The 18,719-nt window shown below is 49.0% G+C and overlaps 1 protein-coding gene across 5 annotated transcripts in view; it reads right to left on the bottom strand.

Annotated features, from left to right (window-relative positions):
- TNIK (TRAF2 and NCK interacting kinase) overlaps positions 1 to 18,719 on the bottom strand; it is a 150,558-nt gene that overhangs the window by 27,050 nt on the left and 104,789 nt on the right. For 2 of the 5 annotated variants that reach the window (XM_077184148.1, XM_054638865.2), the window contains exons 13-18: positions 10,812 to 10,922; positions 10,278 to 10,364; positions 8,812 to 9,012; positions 4,364 to 4,528; positions 2,478 to 2,717; positions 159 to 265 (exon numbers count right to left, since the gene is read on the bottom strand). In XM_077184148.1, the coding sequence (XP_077040263.1) occupies positions 159 to 265; positions 2,478 to 2,717; positions 4,364 to 4,528; positions 8,812 to 9,012; positions 10,278 to 10,364; positions 10,812 to 10,922 (911 nt within the window). The remainder of the gene's footprint in view (positions 1 to 158; positions 266 to 2,477; positions 2,718 to 4,363; positions 4,529 to 8,811; positions 9,013 to 10,277; positions 10,365 to 10,811; positions 10,923 to 18,719) is intronic. The other 3 variants (XM_077184150.1, XM_054638866.2, XM_077184151.1) reach the window with 2 other exon arrangements.

Raw genomic sequence — 18,719 nt, 5'->3', positions numbered from 1 at the left:
GCCAAACTCACAGTAGTGAGGCTGTGTTACTGATAAGATATAATAAACACTTGAGCCTGAACATGAAACACTGTCTCAAGCAACTTCAATCCAGTGACTGGAACCTCCACACTGCCTGTCCCCTGCATGTCCTCACCTTGTCCTCTGCATGCCCTCACCTTGCCCTGATGGGCTGGGAGCCCAGCCGTGGCCCCAGGGCGCTGCCATTGCCCGGGGAGTTCTTCCTTGCCAGGGCAGGGGATATGGAAGTGGTTCGTTGAGGCACCTGGAAAAGAATGGAGACATCTGCAGTCACCCACCTGAGCCATCACAGATCACCTTCCAGCTCTGATTTACAACTGACTTCCCAGTGAGAGAAAGGCAGTATTTAGGGCAATTATAAAAGACAAGGCTCTCAGCTTTTAGAAGGAATCACTGGAGTGTGAGGCAGCAGCAAGCAGCAAAGGTGCTCTCAGGGATGCTCCTGGCACAGGAGCCCCCTGAGCAGCCTGGCTACCACCAAAAAGGGCACTTACATCTAGAAGAAATGTATGCACATATACACACACAAATATATATATAATTTAAATCTAACAAAACCCACAAAGGACTTAAGGTAAAATTCAGACTGAAGTGCATTTCAACAGCCACAACAGAGGTTTTCTATCTAGCTCAGATATGACACATGCCAGCAGACAGAAGGTATTGACTGGTGGACAAACAAGAGGGTTGACAGTGGGAAGATCCAGACTGACCCACCTAACACTGGGATTAAACACTGTGACCTTCACTGAGCTTCAGATGCCACTGCCAAAACCTTGCTGCTGGCAGGAGGGCTCAGCACAAGCACCCAAAGCCAGCCACAGGCTAGAGGGGCAGTGACAGGTAACCCTGGAACTCTGCCCCATCCCATGGGAGCTCAGGCATCACTGCATGGTCACAGGTGCAGTGGCCTCATCCCCCAGCACCTCAGTGATGTGGAGAGGCAAGACAATACTCACCTGGTTCAACACCTTGCACCAGGTAACAGAAAGGCCAAGGGCTTGTCAGGATTAGCAAGAAAAAGGATTAGGCTTGGCTTTTTTAAAGAACAAACACACGGTTCCATTAGGCAAGGTAAGTGAAGATTTAGTGAGCTTGGACTGCAGCATCACCAGCTGCAGCTCGTCCCAGTACAAAGCAGTCTCCCCTCCAGGTAGGGTACTCTGCAGTCAGGACTTGGGGAGTTTTCCACCTTCCTCTGAAGCATCCAGCCACAAGCACTGGCAGAAACAAGACCCTGGACCACGGAGACAGCCAGTCCTGCCTCTTGGGGCAGTTCTTTCTCTCCTGCCTCCAAACACCTCAAACCCACCTCAGGCAGCCAAGTGTGCAGTCAGGCTCCTCAGGGGTGGTACTGCCAACACACCAGCCCTAAATGTGATCTGGTGGGATCCCTTCCAGAGTCCATTTTCCCTCAGCCAAGGGGGAAAATACTGCAGAGTGTTGGAGAACAGCTTTTCTCCCAGCAGCCATGGTCTCACCACGCAGGGCATCGCTGCGGCTGAGTGTCCTTCTCGAAGGACTCATGGCAAAAGCCAACATTAAATTGCAGGGCTTTTTCTTAATTAGGTTAAAACCAGGCAGCCACCCTCCTGCACTATGGAGGAGCCAAGCACAGAGACAGTTCCAGGAGCTGTTGGCTTGCTGTTGCCTTCAGCAGAGCACTGATGGCTCCTCTTGCTTGGTGACAGCAGAAATAGGAGCATTATTAACACCCATGACACCACCACAGATCCCCTGCACAGGGAGGCTTACCTGGTGACTGCCACTTTGCTCTTCAAAAGGCAAGTCACTGACTTTGTAAATACATAGAAAAATTGCCTCTCAATCAGGGACAAATACTGCCTCCCTGTCACTAATCAATTTATAATCATTCCTCCTCTGTAAAAATCCTCCTGGCTGAGCACTGATTCACTGTAAGGGCAACTTTAATGGCCAGGTTATAATTCTTCCCAAGTGAAGGTGTATAAACAACACAATCGAAATACTGGTCCAGAAGAATCCTAATTAAAGAGGTACTGCCAGACACTGCCAAAATGTCAATGAATGTATAAAGCTGCTGGAGCCCTTACAAGTCTTCCATCAATATTGATTGCAACTGGAGGCACGGTACTGGACTAAAAAGGACCCGTCTTATTGAGTATGACAAATTTTATGTTCCTATAATTCTATTTAAGCAGAAGGTTGTTTTTTATCCAAGGGAAAAAAGAGATTAATTTGTTTTGGCCTCTGTCTGAGCTCTAGAACTTTCTTTGCTGGAGGGCAGTGCTGTTTTGCAGCTATTTTGCAGCCAAGAGCAGCTCCCAGCACGTCCTGCAAACCCTGCCTGAGGAAATGCAGCCCCTGGGTGGGTCAGCCCCCGCTGCAGAGCCTTGGGGTGGGCTCAGTCCTGCCCACTCTGCTTTGCCAGAGGGACTCAGCTCTGAGGTGCTGAAAGTGAGGAGTGGTTGTGTTACCTTTGGTGGAATGTCTTCCTCCTGCCGTAACCAAGAACTTCGGTCAAACTTTTCAATGCGAGGGGGCAGAGGAGGGTTTTCTGAGGTGGGGTCCGAGTTCTGCCTTGGCATCTCAGTGCGGTGAGAGGTCACCGTCAGAGCCTCCTGAAACCCAGCCAGTCCCTTTGCAGGCTGTTCATGCAGTGACTGAGACCCAGACAAGGAGCTTCCTTGGGATTTCACAGTGACCAGATGTGGAATCTAAGCACCAAGCCAAAACAGAACTATCAGTCAAAATGGAGGGTAAAAAAAAAAAAAGGAATTAAAAAAATTTTAAAATTTGATTTAGAAAAAAAAAGATTTTGATTAGCACTTTGGATGCACTGAAAAGCCCCCTTGGTCTGAGATCAGCACTGCCTTGGTTTCAGGAACTTCTGACTTACATCACTTCAAGGCAAGATCTGTTAAAAATCACACTCCCGCACACGCCGTGCCCGCCCCAGGCTCTGCTGCTGCTGGCCCAAAGTCCAGCTCCTACACCTGCACCTCTGTGGTTGTACTAATGAGGTTTGGCATGGATTTTCCATGTTAAAAATGAAAAAAAAAAACAAAAAGAAGGAAACGATAATAAATAATAATTGATTAAAAAAATCATCAGGAATTCTGAGGCATAGATGGCTAAAAAAATATCTTGAGGCATGAGCTTCTATAGGTCTCGGTGGCTCCCAAGGATTAGCCCTACAGGTTGCAAGTTTAAGGAATACTGACATCTGTTCTGGGAAATCTGAAAAAATCACAAGGTTACAGTTTGTGAAATCAGAGCTTCTTCCCAGGACTCTGTGAAGCTGCACTCCTTTGATACAACAGGATTGTGACTTTTATTTGAAATTTCCACATACAGATCTCTGTATGTGTCCATGTCTCACGGGTACAAGAGTATGCACACACACACTGACATGGGGCTCTGGGCTTCAAGCAACTGTTTCATGAGTATCTTATTGCCAAACAAAAGTCTCTGTAGCTGCTGATGGTATAGGACACCAAGAAGGTCACTGAAAATTATTTGGTCAGTCAGAGGGATGACAGTGAAGTGGGGTTTTGCCCACTTTCCCAATGCATACAAAAAAAGTATGTTTCAGGGCTTTCCTGCACAGTTTTGTTTAAAGCTGGCTCTGTTCTGGAGGTGCCACATGTGGCTGGCACTTAGTTGGCACATATTCCATAGAAAGCCCAGCTGAACCTGGAGCAAAGGCTTTGTACTTCCCTCTGAAATCCCTGCTGGAGTCTGTGGATCTGTGGGAGGAATTCCAGGGGCTGGACCAGAGCCACCACTGACACTCCTACAGCTTTTGGTGGCAGAGTTCTTGCAGACCTCATGGCTGGGAGAAACTTCTAAAATAACGATGCCCCTCCTCTGTGACAGTCATGGTGATCTATGCCCTCTCCAGATGTGTTTGTGACTGATGTCAACTCAATGGAAAACCAAAACAAAACCTTGAATTAAAGCAGCAAAGAAAGCAAAACCTCTTTCTGATGATCCTCAGCATCAAAGCATCCCGGGTCTTTTGTACCAGGCTCTGTGGTTTTAGCCCTTTACATAAACCAGATCCAAAGAGGATCAGAGCAACAGCTGCACTGGACCAGAGCAGCAGTTCCTCCTGGTCCTCCAGCTTGTTTCTAGCAGTAACCAGTACGTGATGCTTCAAAGGAAGGTATAAACCAGCGTGATGTTGCTAACACATGGAGGTGACAAGAGGAACACACTCATGCATGTAGATGCTGCTCTTACTCATGAACATGCTTAAGGCTGAGAATCCAGGGAGCCAGTTGCTATTTCCCTTCCATCCATCATTCCTTGTTTCCTTACCAGCACCCCCAGCACCCTGGCAAGGGGGGAGCACCATTACCTGCGGGTCCACGGGCCGGAGCAGGGGTGGGGTCCGGGCTGGCTGCACGCCGCTGATGCTGAAGGACTCGGAGCGAGGAGGCAGGTTGGGGTCAGAAATCCTGTTGGCCACCTTGTGGGGCATGGCCGGCGAGCTCTGCCGGTTGAGCCGCGAGCGCTCCTCCACCTGCGCGACACCGGGACAGTCAGAGCCCCCAGAACCCATTCCCATGGAATCCGAGGTAGGCAAAAACATACAGGGAGCTCTTTTCTCCTTAGGTGTATCATATCTATTGCTTGATCAAGGTGGTGATCAGTCACAGGTTGGACTTTATGATCTTGGAGGTGTTTCCCAACCTAAGTGATTCTGTGATCGCGGAATCCAAGTTTTCCATCAAACTTGGACCAAAACTTGGATTATCAAATGCAATAAATGCATTTTAAAGGTATGAAAAGGACTGCTTGAATTTATATGCTTAATTAGTTTCTGAATATGAAATGGAAAAAATAAAGAAACTAAAAAGAAAACATAAAGAAAAGGCAGCAAGCCTCAGAGAGATGTTCCTAGGAGATGACTCCCGAGAAGCTCTTGCTTCTTCTCAAATGGATCTTTGAGCAAGGGGACCATTTTCCTTTGCTGTTATAAACACCACAACAGGTAGTTTTGTTTGATCTGAATAAAAGAATAAACATGGCAGCCAGAAAAATGTTGGCTTTGATCTGAATTTACCGAGTCTGGCACCTTGTCATGTATGGGAGGGGAAAAACCTCTTTTACTGAGAGAGAACATCAACCCAAAGCCCACTGCTTTCAGCTACCCTTGATGGGAACACGGGGGTTTCAGCTCACCTGGCCGTGCCATCCTGCAGTTAGGCTGTGCATTGATATTCAGGCAGCATATGCTATGCAGAATTTTTGATACCTCGAGATCTGATGTGTATTTTATTTATGTGTCATTAAAGAGTTAAATGCCCCTAGCATGTCTCGATTCCACCGTGGATGATGCCACAGTAAAAGGCAATCTTTACAACAGGTTTGCTCAGAAAGAACCACAGCTCTTCTTTAAATAAATACTCATGAAACAAAAGAATTATTATATGAATAAAAATGAATCCTTTTCAGAGACAGAGCATGAGACAGAGTTAAGTCTAGGTAAGAAATTTGTGTTATGGACTATTTCTTGAGTTTAAGTATCCTGGGCTACTGCTGTGTCCTAGAAGGTCACCACAACTTCCCCAGGCCCACCAGAGAGCAGAAGCCATGCAAAGCTCTGCTCGGCAGTGCCCAAGGAAGGGGACACAGGGATGAGAAGGGCAGCAGGGTGGGAAGGAGAACTGCCTCTGCAAAGGGAGCAGCAGCCTGAGTGCTGGGTCACGGCTGCTCCAGTCCCTCTCCTCCTCAGCCAAGCCCTGGCAGTGACAGCGACAGGCAGAGACGGAGCCGCCGCGCGCCAGCTGCTCCCGGCACAACGCCAGGCCCCGAGGTGCAGCTGATGGTGAAGGATCTCCAAGCTGGTGTGCAGGAGAAGGCAGGAGAGGGATCAAATGGGGATGTCTGGGTACTGGGAAGGTGCTTGATTTCCCACTGCCAGTAGCTCCTCACTTGCACCTTGTGGGACCAGCACAGCAGAAGATGCTCTTGGGACTGTCCAGCTGTGCTTGGTGGGGCCCTGCTGATTCCACTGTTAGGCAGAAAGGGGGGAAAGGCAGCAAAACCCTTCAGGAGTTCATCATTGCTCAAGTACAGACCACCTCTAATTGAACTCAAGGTTCCCCAAACAGGAAACCTCCTTAGCAGTGTCTGCAGTCCCAGCAGAAGGCTGCTAATGTTTTAATACATCACTTCAAAGTGAGAGCAGGATAAAAGCCACGGGGACTGAAGGAGGGGCTGATTGTGGGTGTTGGCTGCTGCAGAGAACAGAACAGCTCGTGATGCACAGCTGAGCCCTGAGTTCTCTCGAGGAAGCTCTGAACACTGGGAAAGCACCACAGGGGCCAGCCACCACGTGGAAGATGTGGAAAGTTGTCCCCTCCTTTCTGCACAATGATGTGTGATATATTCCTGCCCAAACCCATCCTTTAGCTGACCAAGATTTTCCTGGCTATCTGCAACACCTTGTTCAGCAAATACTGATCCATAACAAAAAAGTCAGTAACATAGGGAGCTGCTAATTACAGGACCACAGCTCAGAGTGCTAATGCCACACCCCTGGCTGGATCACCAGAGGGTCCCAACATGATCTCCAAAAAGGCCCAAATAGTCCATAATTATAAGAGATGTGTCTGGAAAAAGAGGACAGGTCTGGGACAGCATCCAAGCTACATCCCAAGTTAGCTTCCAGTGGATAACCCTGGGTAACAAGAAGATGAGTAGAAGGGGCAGCAGAAGGGAATGTGCATCCATGCGTTTTGGCAGGACTATCTGCTCAGACTGTTTCGTTCAGCATCAAGAGAAATCCTTGTCTGTGCTCTGGGGAAGCTGTGAGAGATGCAGCACAGGCTGGTTCCTCACCCAGAGCTTTGTCATCACCAACAGGCCAGTCCTTTAACCAGGGGATGCAGGGGCACAACCACAAGGTGAGTGACCACGGCCTCACTCTGATGCTTTATCCCATTCCTGCAGGGTCTTGGGGTCACCCTGTGAAAACCAGTGAGGTGGGAAAATGTGTGCATTAAGGAGAGGTGGGAAAAGCAAAGACAGGCACAGCATGAGGAGGGCTCAGCTGTGGTGATCAAGCTCCTGCGAGAGAAGACTTGAGACCAAAAAAGCATAAAAACAAGGATGGTATGGGATATAATGCAAAATCCTCAGGAAATATCCAAATAAGCTTTGCACAGCCTCCAGAAACTGTAGGCTGAGCACCAGACTTGTCTTTTCATTGTTCCCACAGGAAAACAAAGTCTCAATATTTCTGTTAAATTAGCATGCATGGGCTGGGTATGGAAATTGCTAAACTATAACAAAATCCATGGTGGGCTCATTAAGTATCAGCACAAATCTATCTGTGGAGCCAGCAAAGGTGGGCCTTCAATATATGCAGCAAAGTACCTGAATTGTGTTAAAAGTAGGACTAAACAGAAGATAAAACAGGATGGAGGCAAGAGGAGTCATTCTGGGAGATTCCCAAGGGTGCTTTGCTGAGACAGTTCATCAAACTACTGCTCCCAACAGCAGAAAGATGCCACAGCTTGGAGCATTTAATTAGAAACCAGACAGAGTGACACAGGTAAGGAATAAATGGTTTGGAGAGCTAATTGGTGGAAGCTGGAGAAGTTCCCCAACTATAGGAAACCTCATCTTCCCTATGATTTTGGCAAAGGGGAAGAGGCCATGTTCTGCTGCTCTTATTAACATTGTGCAGTTCCCAATGTCCTGCTTCCAGGGACAGCATCAAAAAGATGCCAGCCCCATGAAACAGAAGAAATGGGCCTTTGTGTTTGAAAGGGAAAGCTAAATCCAGCACTCTTCTCCTTCACCTCAGAGAAAAAAATAATATTCCTTTTTTACATATCTTTGCTAAAGTTTTGCAGACAGTGCCAGAAGTACTTAAGCAATGTTCTAGAGGGTTTACTTAAAACCAGGCAATAAAAGACAGAGTTTATTCCCTTTTCCCTGCCCACTACCTACTCTCAGCACCCCAGCAGATGGACAAGAGTGACCCAGTTCTGCAGAAAGCTGCAGAGGCACCACCCAGGTGCCTCTCTCATCAGAGGCAGCTCAGCACATCTGGAACACCTCATCTGCAATCCCACTTATCAAACCTCTTCTTTCACTGAAAGGGCTGGAGAATGATGATGCAACTTTAGAAAAATTAATAGCAAGAGCAGGCACCAGTTTTACTGGAGTCACCACAAAGAGATTAAGGAGAAAGAATTTGCACATGGTCCTGAATCTGCACTGCAGACAATGCATGTCAATCTTTTCAAGACTATTCAGACTAGCAATAATTAAGATTCAAGATCTCACAACTATTACAATCCCCTCTTTTTGCCTGAGAGAAAAAAATCAGGAAAGAGCAACCCCAAGGGATACAGCCCTGAGCCTGGGGAAAAGCTGTCCAACCCCTGCCTATGCAGAATTAGGGCTCAGCAAAGAACCTCACAACCATCACCCTCTGCGCATTCACCCCTGACCCCTGCAGACTTGTGGACATGCCAGGAAGGAGAATGAGGAGATGATCTTCAAGGTCCATTCCAACCCCTTAATTGAATTGTATGATTCTATGTCCACAAGCCCCCAGACAGGCTGAACCCCTCCAGGAGGGATTCACTCTCCTTCTCACATGCCCTCATGGAAAAACCTCCCCTGTTTGTACAAACCCAGACACACTGCACAGAGCTGGGAGTGTTCCCAGCACAGCTGATGGCATCTCCTGGATCCCCACCCTGTGCAGCACGACCTGCTGGGTGTATTTCAGACCCAGCCCTGCAGATGCACACGAGCACCACCATCCTCCCTGCTCTCCCTTACCTCCTTGGCCCACGCTGGCTTCTCGCTGGCATTTATCCCTTCTTTGTAATGGTACAGGGGTTTCTTCTCTGCTGGCCTCTGGTCCTGCCTCTGCTGCTGCTGCTGCTGCTGCAGGGACACCAGGTAGTCCCTCTCCTGCTGGAGCTGCCTCTGCAGCCTCTCCGCCTGCCGCTGCTCCTCCAGCTGCTTGCGCTTGTACTCCTGCCCAGGAGAAAACACAGTCACAAGGTGCCCAGCCAGCCTGCAACCTGCAGATTTATCTGTTTGGGTCAACAATGGGGCCTGAGCATCTGAAAGGCTGTTTTCTGGCAGAGCTCACTGATTTGGAGGACGCTGGGGGCTGAGCTGTAAAGCATCCCCAAGGAGAGACAGCAGAGCCAGCAAATTCAGAGTTGTGACTCTGCCAGTGATGCTTTGCCCTGTTTGGGAGGAATGGGGGATGTGAGTGCTGCCTTGTCAGGGAAACCCTGCAAGACCCACTGAGGGCTGATGTTTGCTTAGGAGTTACCACTGGCTTTGCCCAAGTTTTTCTGGATAGAGAAAAGAAGGATCAATTCAATGAGGAGCCAAACATCACCTGGTCAAGATGGGGCTCAGAGTAACCTGGTCTAGTGGAAGGTGTCCCTGCCCATGGCAGGGGGTTGGAAAGAGACAGTCTTTAATGTCCCTTCCAAGCCAAACCATTTCATGATTTTATGGTCAGACAAAACTCAACTGAAGCCAACTCCTCTGCAGGACCAATTAATTGATCCCGAGAAGAGCCAGACTGCAAAGCCAACTGTGTGATCTTTCTGAATCCCTACAGCTCTATGAGTTTAAAGGAGTAAATAATTTTGAGAAGTCCTTTTAAAAGGTAATGGTTTGTGTCAGGGATTTTGTTTTTCCTAAATAAAATAGCAAGAGAAAAAAACCCCAAACAAACAACCCTGTAGATTAAAAGAAAATGCAGTAAGAGTAACAGCTACCAGCAGTAAAAAGGATAACTCAAACCCAAATTAAATAAAAAAGAGGACATCAAGAATGCAAACAGCACACAAGGGAATAGACAGTGTTCCTGCGAGGAAATTGAAACAAAAGCCTTCACTCAGAACATGAAGAACAACATGGCAGGGTGGGTTTGATGGATACAGGCATACAACAGTTCAAACACACCCCAACATGCTGCAAACAGCCTCCAAACCTTCAGCAGCAACCAGGACTGCTCCTCTCAGGAGGACACACGCACACACACGCCAATGCTGCAGAGGGACGCGATGAGAGCCGTGCACCATGAGGGGAGCCAGCCCCGAGCAGAACGGGGCATCCAGGCATGCTGCAGCCATGGAGCAGGACAGGAGGCTCCAGGTAGGGTGGTGACAGCTGTGTCCCCCATGTCTGGGCATGCCAGGAGGCACTGGGGGGACACGGATGCATGCGGACACGACACGGGCAGGAAGCGGCAAGCGTGGCCGTGGCCTCCCATTTACCAGAAGTAGCGCCTGCTCCTGCAACAACTGCTGCTGCAGGATCTCTAACTGCCTCTGCTCCTCCTCTAACTGTCGCCTGATGTACTCCTGGAGGCATGGGCAGCAAGGATCAAAGGAAAAAGAGAGAGAAGGTAAAAGAGCCAGTATTTCCAGAGAGGAAGGAGAATGAGGTGGGCACCCATACCCACCCCGCCCAAGTGATCTCATCAATCAGCCCTGGCACCCTCCAGCCCTGCCCAAAGAGCCCAGGGTGTCCACCACTCTACAAGAATGGAAACCGCTGGGGAATGGCAGACATTACCCAAGAATAACAAAAAAACTTGACCCCAAGAACAAGCGGGCGTGGAAAACCTGCACCAAGCGCCTTCACATCTGCGGGCCAGCGAGTGGATCCACACAGAAATAAACAACAGCAGTGAAAGCGACACACGCAGCGTTAACAATTAAGCAATTTGCTCTCAAGTGGTAAAAACCGAGTGTTTACAGGAAGATCTCTGATGAGAGGCAGAGGAAGGCGTGCTCCCAGCCCGGTACCTGCTCGTGCTCCGCGCGCCGCCGCTCCTCCTCCCGCCGCATCTGCTCCTCGTAGTGCCGGCGCTGCTCCCGCTCCTGCTGCTTCCGCAGCTCCTTCTCCCGCCTCTGTTGCTGTGGGGGGCAGGAGGAACCGGTCAGCATCCCCATCCCTCTCCCCAGGAGCTCAAAGTCCTTTTTCTCATTGTTTTTGGGGTGTTGCCTTGCCCACAGACCCAGAGGGCTCCCACCCATCCAAGCAGATCACTGGGTGGTAGAGGGACTCCTTGATGCCACTCCATCCTCACACGCTCTGGTGCTTGGCACTGGCTGTGGAGAACCCACAGCATCCTCCTGGCCAGAACCAGATCATTTCTTCTCCCACCTGCAGATGAAGCCATGGGGGCAGTGCATGGTCCCCATGCCCCAGCATGGCCAACCAGGGGGTTAATGAGGCCTTGGACACCTGGGAGCTACATGAGCCCATTGCCTCCAGGTAACACATCTCAGTCCCAAACCCACCCATGAGGATGAGGGACAGAGCCAGGGGACTTACTGCCTACTGAGAGGGAAATGCATCCCTCTTTATGTTTGCTGAGACCAGAAACCAACAGGAAAGACTCAAAATCCAAGGGTTTTCCCTTTTTGAAGCACCAAATGAGCTGGGACTTCCCTTGCTATTGTCAGGTCCTACCTGCCCCACTCCATCCTGGGTGCATTCCTGCATGCTCCACTCTGTAGCACCTTTGCTGACAGAGACTGTTGGGGTGATGACAACCCACAGCCTGCTGTGAGTCACCCTGGGTGCACCTGCAGCCCCCACATGCCTGCTTTTAACCCAGCCTAACTCCTCCAGCTGCCTGAACCATGCTGGGAGCAGGGGCTGGCAGCAAAGTGCTGCAGTGCTGCACAGGCTGCTGGCCAGGGCAGCCCCTCACTGCAGCACCACATGCAGCACCACATGCAGCATCGGCAGAGGGCACTCAAATGCCGGGATTGGCTCTGGAGCTGCCTGCCCTGACTCCATCATCCCCATCATCCCCTCGGTGCAGCCTCACGCCAGCGGGAAGGCACCCGCTGAAGCAGAAACCTGGCCCTTCCTTCTCCTCTTTTTTCCTCTCCCTTGCCGAGCACAGTGGCTGAGCAGTGCATGGGAATGCTGGCACTGGAGAAGCTGGCACTGCCATGCCTTCACTAAACCCTGGGGAGGGCTGGAGCCAGCAGCTGAAGAGCTGGCTGAGCATTCCAGAGACCAAGATGCCTCCGTGTGAAACTGCTGCTCTGCAGGAACCTGCACTGCACAGACTGATTTAAAATCTGTATCCATCCGTAGATACCTATAGAGATACTGTATTTTCCTCCATATTCTGTGGAGATACACATCCAAGGATATCTTTACAGATAGATATCCATGGAGATAAATCTATCTACAGATGTTGTGACAAACATTTAAAGACCCCAACATTTCCATCAGGAGCCAGAGCTTGTCCTGCTGCTGCCTCCTCACCCACAGGTAACATCCACATGGACTCCAATGATTTCCTTGAGCTGCAGCACAGCTTTAGTGCCACCTATAGCAATATTTATCAGAGCTGCTCCACTTGCCTCAGGCAAGGAAAATCTGTCTCCAACCTGAAATAACCTGCCAGCTGCAGACAGCGGCGTGTCCCACACCGGGCACAGCCACTGGCACTGCCCACGTGGGCAGGGGATGCATGTGCTGCCCTGTGTGCACTCCTGTCCTCGCTGGCAACAGGGCAATGTGGGTCTGGCTGCAGCTTTTGGGACTCTGCACTAGAAACTGCAGAGGGTTCACCACCAGGACACAAGCACTCTGCAGCATCCTGGTGATATACTGGATTTCTTGGCTTTGCCAGTGCTCCCTGACCTCCTTTGGTGATAGTCACTGCTCCCATGACCTCTGAAGCACAGATCTTCAGACTAAAGTGTTGAATAAATGTTACTTTGAGTTTCCAGTCCCAGCTGTGCCACACTGGTTTGGGGGTGGGCTTTAATGGTTGGCTTTTTTAGATAAACTATCACGCTGCTGAATAAAGCACATTATGCTTGTGTCGGCTGGGCTTGGCTGGCAGGAGGCAAGGCCCTGAATACCACAGCTATTTCTTAAATAAAAATCACCCAAATGGTCTTCATTTCCAATCTAGTAGGTGAACAAATCCAAATCCTTCCAAACAAGGAGACAAAAGCAATTTTCTCAAGGAGGGAGTAGCACACCATCCTTCCTGGGTACCATGTGCCCCAGTGAGCTTGCCCCACTTCTGGCCCCTTTCTTTCCAGGCAGCATCTCACCAGCAGCCTTCTAAAAGCCCATTTAACTCCAGGAATGAGAATTGAGGCCCACAGGGACCACTTCCCTTCAAAGCCAAAGAGCCTGATGCTCTTTTGGATACTTCAGGGCCCCCTGCACCCTACTGCAGGCAGGCTCTTGGGGCTGAGGCTCTGAGCAGGATCCAACACACACATTTATGGAGGCCAGCAGGGCAGCACTGCCCTGCAGCTCCACATCACATTTGTCAGGTCACATTATAAGCAGGTCATTTGTCACCATTGGTAGCACTACCAGCACCTTCAGCTGAACACTGCAGCCCAGCAGAGCAGGGCTGAATCAGCTGCCATCCCTGTATGGCCCCGCTGCAGCAGCTGGCAAACATCTGGAGAGGACCTGGCACTGCAGTGGGCAAAACCCCAGTCTCCCCAGTATTAGGATGATGTGGACCATTTCTCCATTCCTGAAGGATGATGTGGACCATTTTTGAAAGAAGGATTTGGATCAGGGAGATGCAGCTGAAAACAAGCGCATGTAGAAACAGAAAAAAAAAAAACAACAGAAACAAGCAACAAACCCCAAAACAAAACAAAAAAAAACCCAACAAAAAAAACCAAAACCAACAAAACAAACAAAAAAACCCAAAAAAACCCCAAAATTAAAAAAAAACAACCAAAAAACCCCTCAAAGATTCAAAGATCTCTCTTTCCTTGCCTCCTTTTCTCCCTGTTTTCTGACCTCCCTCTCCCACTGCAAGAGCACACTTCCCACATTTCTCCAAGCCTAAAACTACTGTGTGTATTTACACTATCCAGATCCATTTTTCATGCAAGGCAAGAGCACCAATTAATTAGGGCTGCATTTATATAACTCTGCAGGTAAAGCTATATGTAGCTGCTTGTAAGCCAGAACGGGATCTTATTTGCACTGCACCAGATATGACAGGTTTTAAATATTGATGAGAGAAGACACACAAAGGCAAAACCTCTGGTGGGGAGGCCCTTGGAGGCCTGGCATGAAACAAGGACTTCAAAGAGCAAGCTCACTTTGCTACATCAGACACATCCTGGGCTATGAGCAATGGGAGAGCTGCAGCTGCCCCTTGAACCCTGGGAGCTCAGAGAGGCAATGACACTTGCAAGAAGAAGCTCCTGGAAACCCTGGCTTGCTGCTCCCAAACACCAGCACGAGCCAGGAAAGAAGTGGAAGGGGAATTCCAAGTGACAAATGAAAACAAATATTCTAGGTGGTTGCGTTGTTGTGACAGGCTCATTTATCTGAGCCACCAGGGAAAGAGTGGCTGTGGCTGGAACATCATCTTTTCTGACACACCAAGCACTGGAGCATGGAGAGGTGTTTCCCACTGGTAGAGAAACTGGGTCAGAACTTCCCACCATGGCAAACAGGGATCTGATTTGCTCTGAACCACTGCAGAGCTTTTGCTCGGGATCACCATGAAGGGATGGGTGCCCCATGCAGGAGGAATCTCATGCTTCAGGAACTATGAGCCCTACATGCTTCCTGACCAAAGGAAAATGAGAGGGACATGAGGTTTAGCTCATACCTGTACTACAGGAGCTGCTGTAACACAGCTCTCCCTGGAAATGGGTGCAGGAATGCTGCTGGGACCCCTGCAGTGTCCCCATGGACCCCACAACTATGAGGGGGCTGCCATCTTAATGACAAGGGTCCTACAAGCTATAGGACAACTGCACAAGAAGAAGAAGATAACAAACTACCATTTTAGATAACCTAAATTTACCTGTAACTAAATGCTTTTTTTTTAATTGCTTTATAAGAGCCTCTAGTTGGTGGTGTTCTGCTGGCTAACATTTACAGGAGCAATTTTTTATCCCTTGAACATCCAGCTCTGTAAGTGCACTAACTGGAACCTCAAATGAAAACAGCAAGATGCTTAGATCTGCCTGGTACATTCCCTGTAATGATCTGACCTTCATTTTATACCTAGAATGGAGAAAAATCCACAATTTGGCAGAAAAATGAGGTTATGTAAAGCCCTCTCTGACTCCATCTGCCCACTGCTGCCAAGGGGTCTGCACAGAGATTTGTCTTGCAGGATCCCTAAAGCTCCTGACCCCAGGATGTGTTATTCCTACAGCTCAGCTGGAGTTTTGGTGGTTAAACCAGTGCATCAAGGCTCATTCTGTGCCAGCAACAAATGGAAGGCTGATTAGGGAACTATATATATCTAATATATGTATATATAGGGAAAAATTAAAATATATTCAAGCCTATTCACCCTTCTGCATGACACAAACATTTTCTGCAGTGCTGTTGGATCTATTGATATTTAATTTCCTAATTGGAGGGTTAGTTCTGGTGCACATTTTGAATTCATGAGACCAACTTTCTGTATGAGGGAAACAAAGCTGCAACTCTGCTCCCATGAAAGCCCCGGTTTCAAAGCTGGCTTGGGCATTTTTACTTCCACTGCAATTAAAGACAGCTGCAAATCTAAATCTCTTTGGCTGCCTGGAAGAAGATTCAGCCTCAGAGAAGGAAATTGGTCAGCTCCTGAAAAAGGAGACCCAAGTGTCCAACAGATGCAAGGAGACACGCAAAGGATGGCAGCAAGGTCTCAAGGGCACCCAGAAGGCCATAAAGACACCACCAGACTTCCTCACTTGACTTTTTTTCTATATGCATTTGATGGTATTGTCAGAGCAACATCAGGAGATGGTGGATTTCCCCAAAAAAGCCCTGACGTGGGAGGTACTTTGTGAGAGGTTCAGAAATCCCCATTTAGGAAGATCAAGGTGACAGAAAAATTGTGATTCTTTCATTTTGAGCTCTGTTAAATGAGACATGAGAAAGGGTAGGAGCTCTACCTCTGCCAGTATTTAAAGATAGCACTGGAAAACCACCAAGCAAACCTCCTGAAGGTCTTCACTGACGGGGGAATGGGCCAGCTATCCCACTAAGGCCTTTCTTCAGCTCTTTTGCTGTGCATCTCCAGTACAAATTAACTCCAGGCATTTCTGAGCTTGGCATCCTTCTACATCAATCTTTTTGGAGCTGCACTTGGTCCCAAATGCCAACTCACTCCCTCAGCCTGGACACCTCCACGGCATCTTATGATGAGTAGGAGCTCTTTCTGTAAACACAGTAATGTGTTTGGCAGCTTCAACAGGCTGACTTTGGAGACCCAAAAGCCACCAGCTCCAAGGGTTTATTTGTCCCGGCTGCTCTGCTGTGTTTTAAAGGTCAAATTTATTTTGAAAACACAGTAATCTGAGTCTTCCACTGGTCTGTTCCCCCAGAGATCTGCTGGTACCACTGCTGCCTGCTGGAGGCACACCCCATCTTACTCAAACCATAAAGGAGCATGGAAGAAATCCTGCTCCCATTAACCAAAATAAATCTCTGGCCAAGAGTCATTAATGAAAGCTAGTGCAAAGCTGGTGTAGGAAAAAGCAGAGAGGCCCAACAGCAGCAGCCTGGCTGGAGCAGCACTCCACAGCCATGCAGTGTGCTGGGAGCCTCAGCCACACCAAACTCAGCACAACTGTGACAGCTGCTGGTGGCTGCCCATCAGAGGCTTCCTGCCCCTAAATACCCAGCAAGGGCAAAGACCAAACTATATCCAAACTATATCCCTGCAGTAGCCATGAAACTTAAGTTGCTCATCTCTGCACTCCCAGATTTTCTGGTTTTGCAGATTCAGGGCACCTTGCAGCTGGCAAAGCCACAGCCAGCCATGCTGGGGAGCATCTGTCCTCACCACTGCCACAGCCCACCACGTTTGCAACAGAAGGTCTGTGCCTCTTTCAAGGACTCCAGCTTTAATCCTCACCATAGCAACTCAGCTGCTCCTTGCTCACCACACAAACAGTGTCTAATAGAGAGCAGAGCTCATTTCACTCTGTGGCTGGACGCAGGTGAAGCTAAACCTGGCCAGCTGGACCTGAGGAAATGGGCACCTGAGAAGGTGCTGGGGCTACCACGGCTGCCAGCTGGCCCCAGCATCTGCCCTGATCCTGGCTGAGCCTGTGGGACAAGTCACATCAAGGGGGCAGAGGATGCTCTTCAGCCACAGCCCCCCTGCCTTTCCCCACTCCTCTGACGTGGCACGAGCTTGCCAACACCTCTTGGCCAGCTTTGCCACAGCACATTCCCCTTTCAGCTGAGGTCCAAAAGCTGTGAGGCAGCTGGGAAGAAGGCAGTGGGTGAAGGGGCTGTTTCAAGCCATTAAAAAAGGCATTGGGTTTAAATCCTGGCTATGGTGGCATTAACTTTTAATGACTTGGGGACACAACAGAAGGGAACTGCAGAGCCCAGGGGACTGAGCACAGCCCAGCCCAGCAAGGCAGCAACTCTGTAGCTCAGGGCAGAGCTCTCCTGCTTAGCAAAGGGATTAGTCCTCCATTCAAAACCTGCCTGGGAAGCAGCAAAGAGAGAACAATTTTCTTCTATGTGAAGAGAACATATTAATACAGCAGCAAGCATTGTATTCATTACAGGATTGCAGCTAATCTGGTGTCTGCTTTTATTCTGCTGTTGTTCTGCTCCTGTACTGCTTGCAGCAAGCAGGCTGAGACAAAGGCAGAACCAGGCTTCCTTACAGCAGTCCTCACAAACACCCACTGGGGCAGGGGATTTTGGGGTGCATCTATGTGCCAACCTTGTCCTCTCCCAAAGCAGCTTGCCAGCCTTGGGATGGGTGCAGGGCTCTAGCAAAGCCTGACCTACAAAGTATTGAACACTCTGTGCTCTCACAACACCACAGACCTACATATTTACCAGACTGAAAAAATGCTTTGCCTGGGATTTGCCTGTGTTGATTTTTGCCCTGGAGGGGCTCGGAGGACCACCTCGAAGAGGGGCCACACCATCACCATCATCACCATCAGCTGCCTGAAATTCCTTCCTGTCTGTGCCCCTGGCCTGAGGCATTACCCAGTACAGGGAGAGACTGGAGACCTCTTGCTTGTGCAAATTAAGGGGGTGGATGCTTTAATAGTCCATTTACTGCAAACCCTTTTATCAGACACATGGTGACCTCTTCAGAAAGCTAATTTAATGACCCTCAACTGTATGAGCCCTACAATGAGTCACTTGGGCTGAGTTCAGAGCAAGGCAATGGGAGCCTTTTTGAAAAACCCCATCAAAACCCCAAGAGATGGGGAAAAAACCCTTTATTTTTTGGTGAACTTCTTCAATACAAGAACCAGGAGCTAAAACAAAAGCAAGCACTTCCTCCAGAGCACATGGCCAGGCTGAGCAGCTCAGGGACACCCAAAGTCACAAGGTCAAATCCTGCAGCTGGATTTTAAATGGGGTGGATAATTTTAAGACCAATTGCATTTGTGGCTGGTATGTTAAGACAAGGGTAATGAAATCTTATCCTTCAGGGCACATATGGATCATTGCACAAGTCAGGCAGGCATCTGCCCCTCCCCTGCAAGAGAAATTGTAATTGGCAGGGACTGTAAGACTGCAGTTGAAATTATGGATTAAATGGGACACAAATGGCACATGGATCCAGGGACAGGGCAAATTGAGCTTTTCAGCTTCTTTTCAACTGTAACAGTCCACAGGAGCAAATAATGATAATGAACTTGACAGATGCTGGATTGCACACCTTGACTGAACACAGCTGTCACCCCAGTCATGGGCTAACTCTG

Source organism: Agelaius phoeniceus, chromosome 10, assembly GCF_051311805.1.
Source record: "Agelaius phoeniceus isolate bAgePho1 chromosome 10, bAgePho1.hap1, whole genome shotgun sequence".
NCBI classification, from domain to species: Eukaryota; Metazoa; Chordata; class Aves; order Passeriformes; family Icteridae; genus Agelaius; species Agelaius phoeniceus.
Note: the sequence above shows the minus strand (reverse complement) of the source record. Positions and strands in the feature narration are given on the sequence as shown.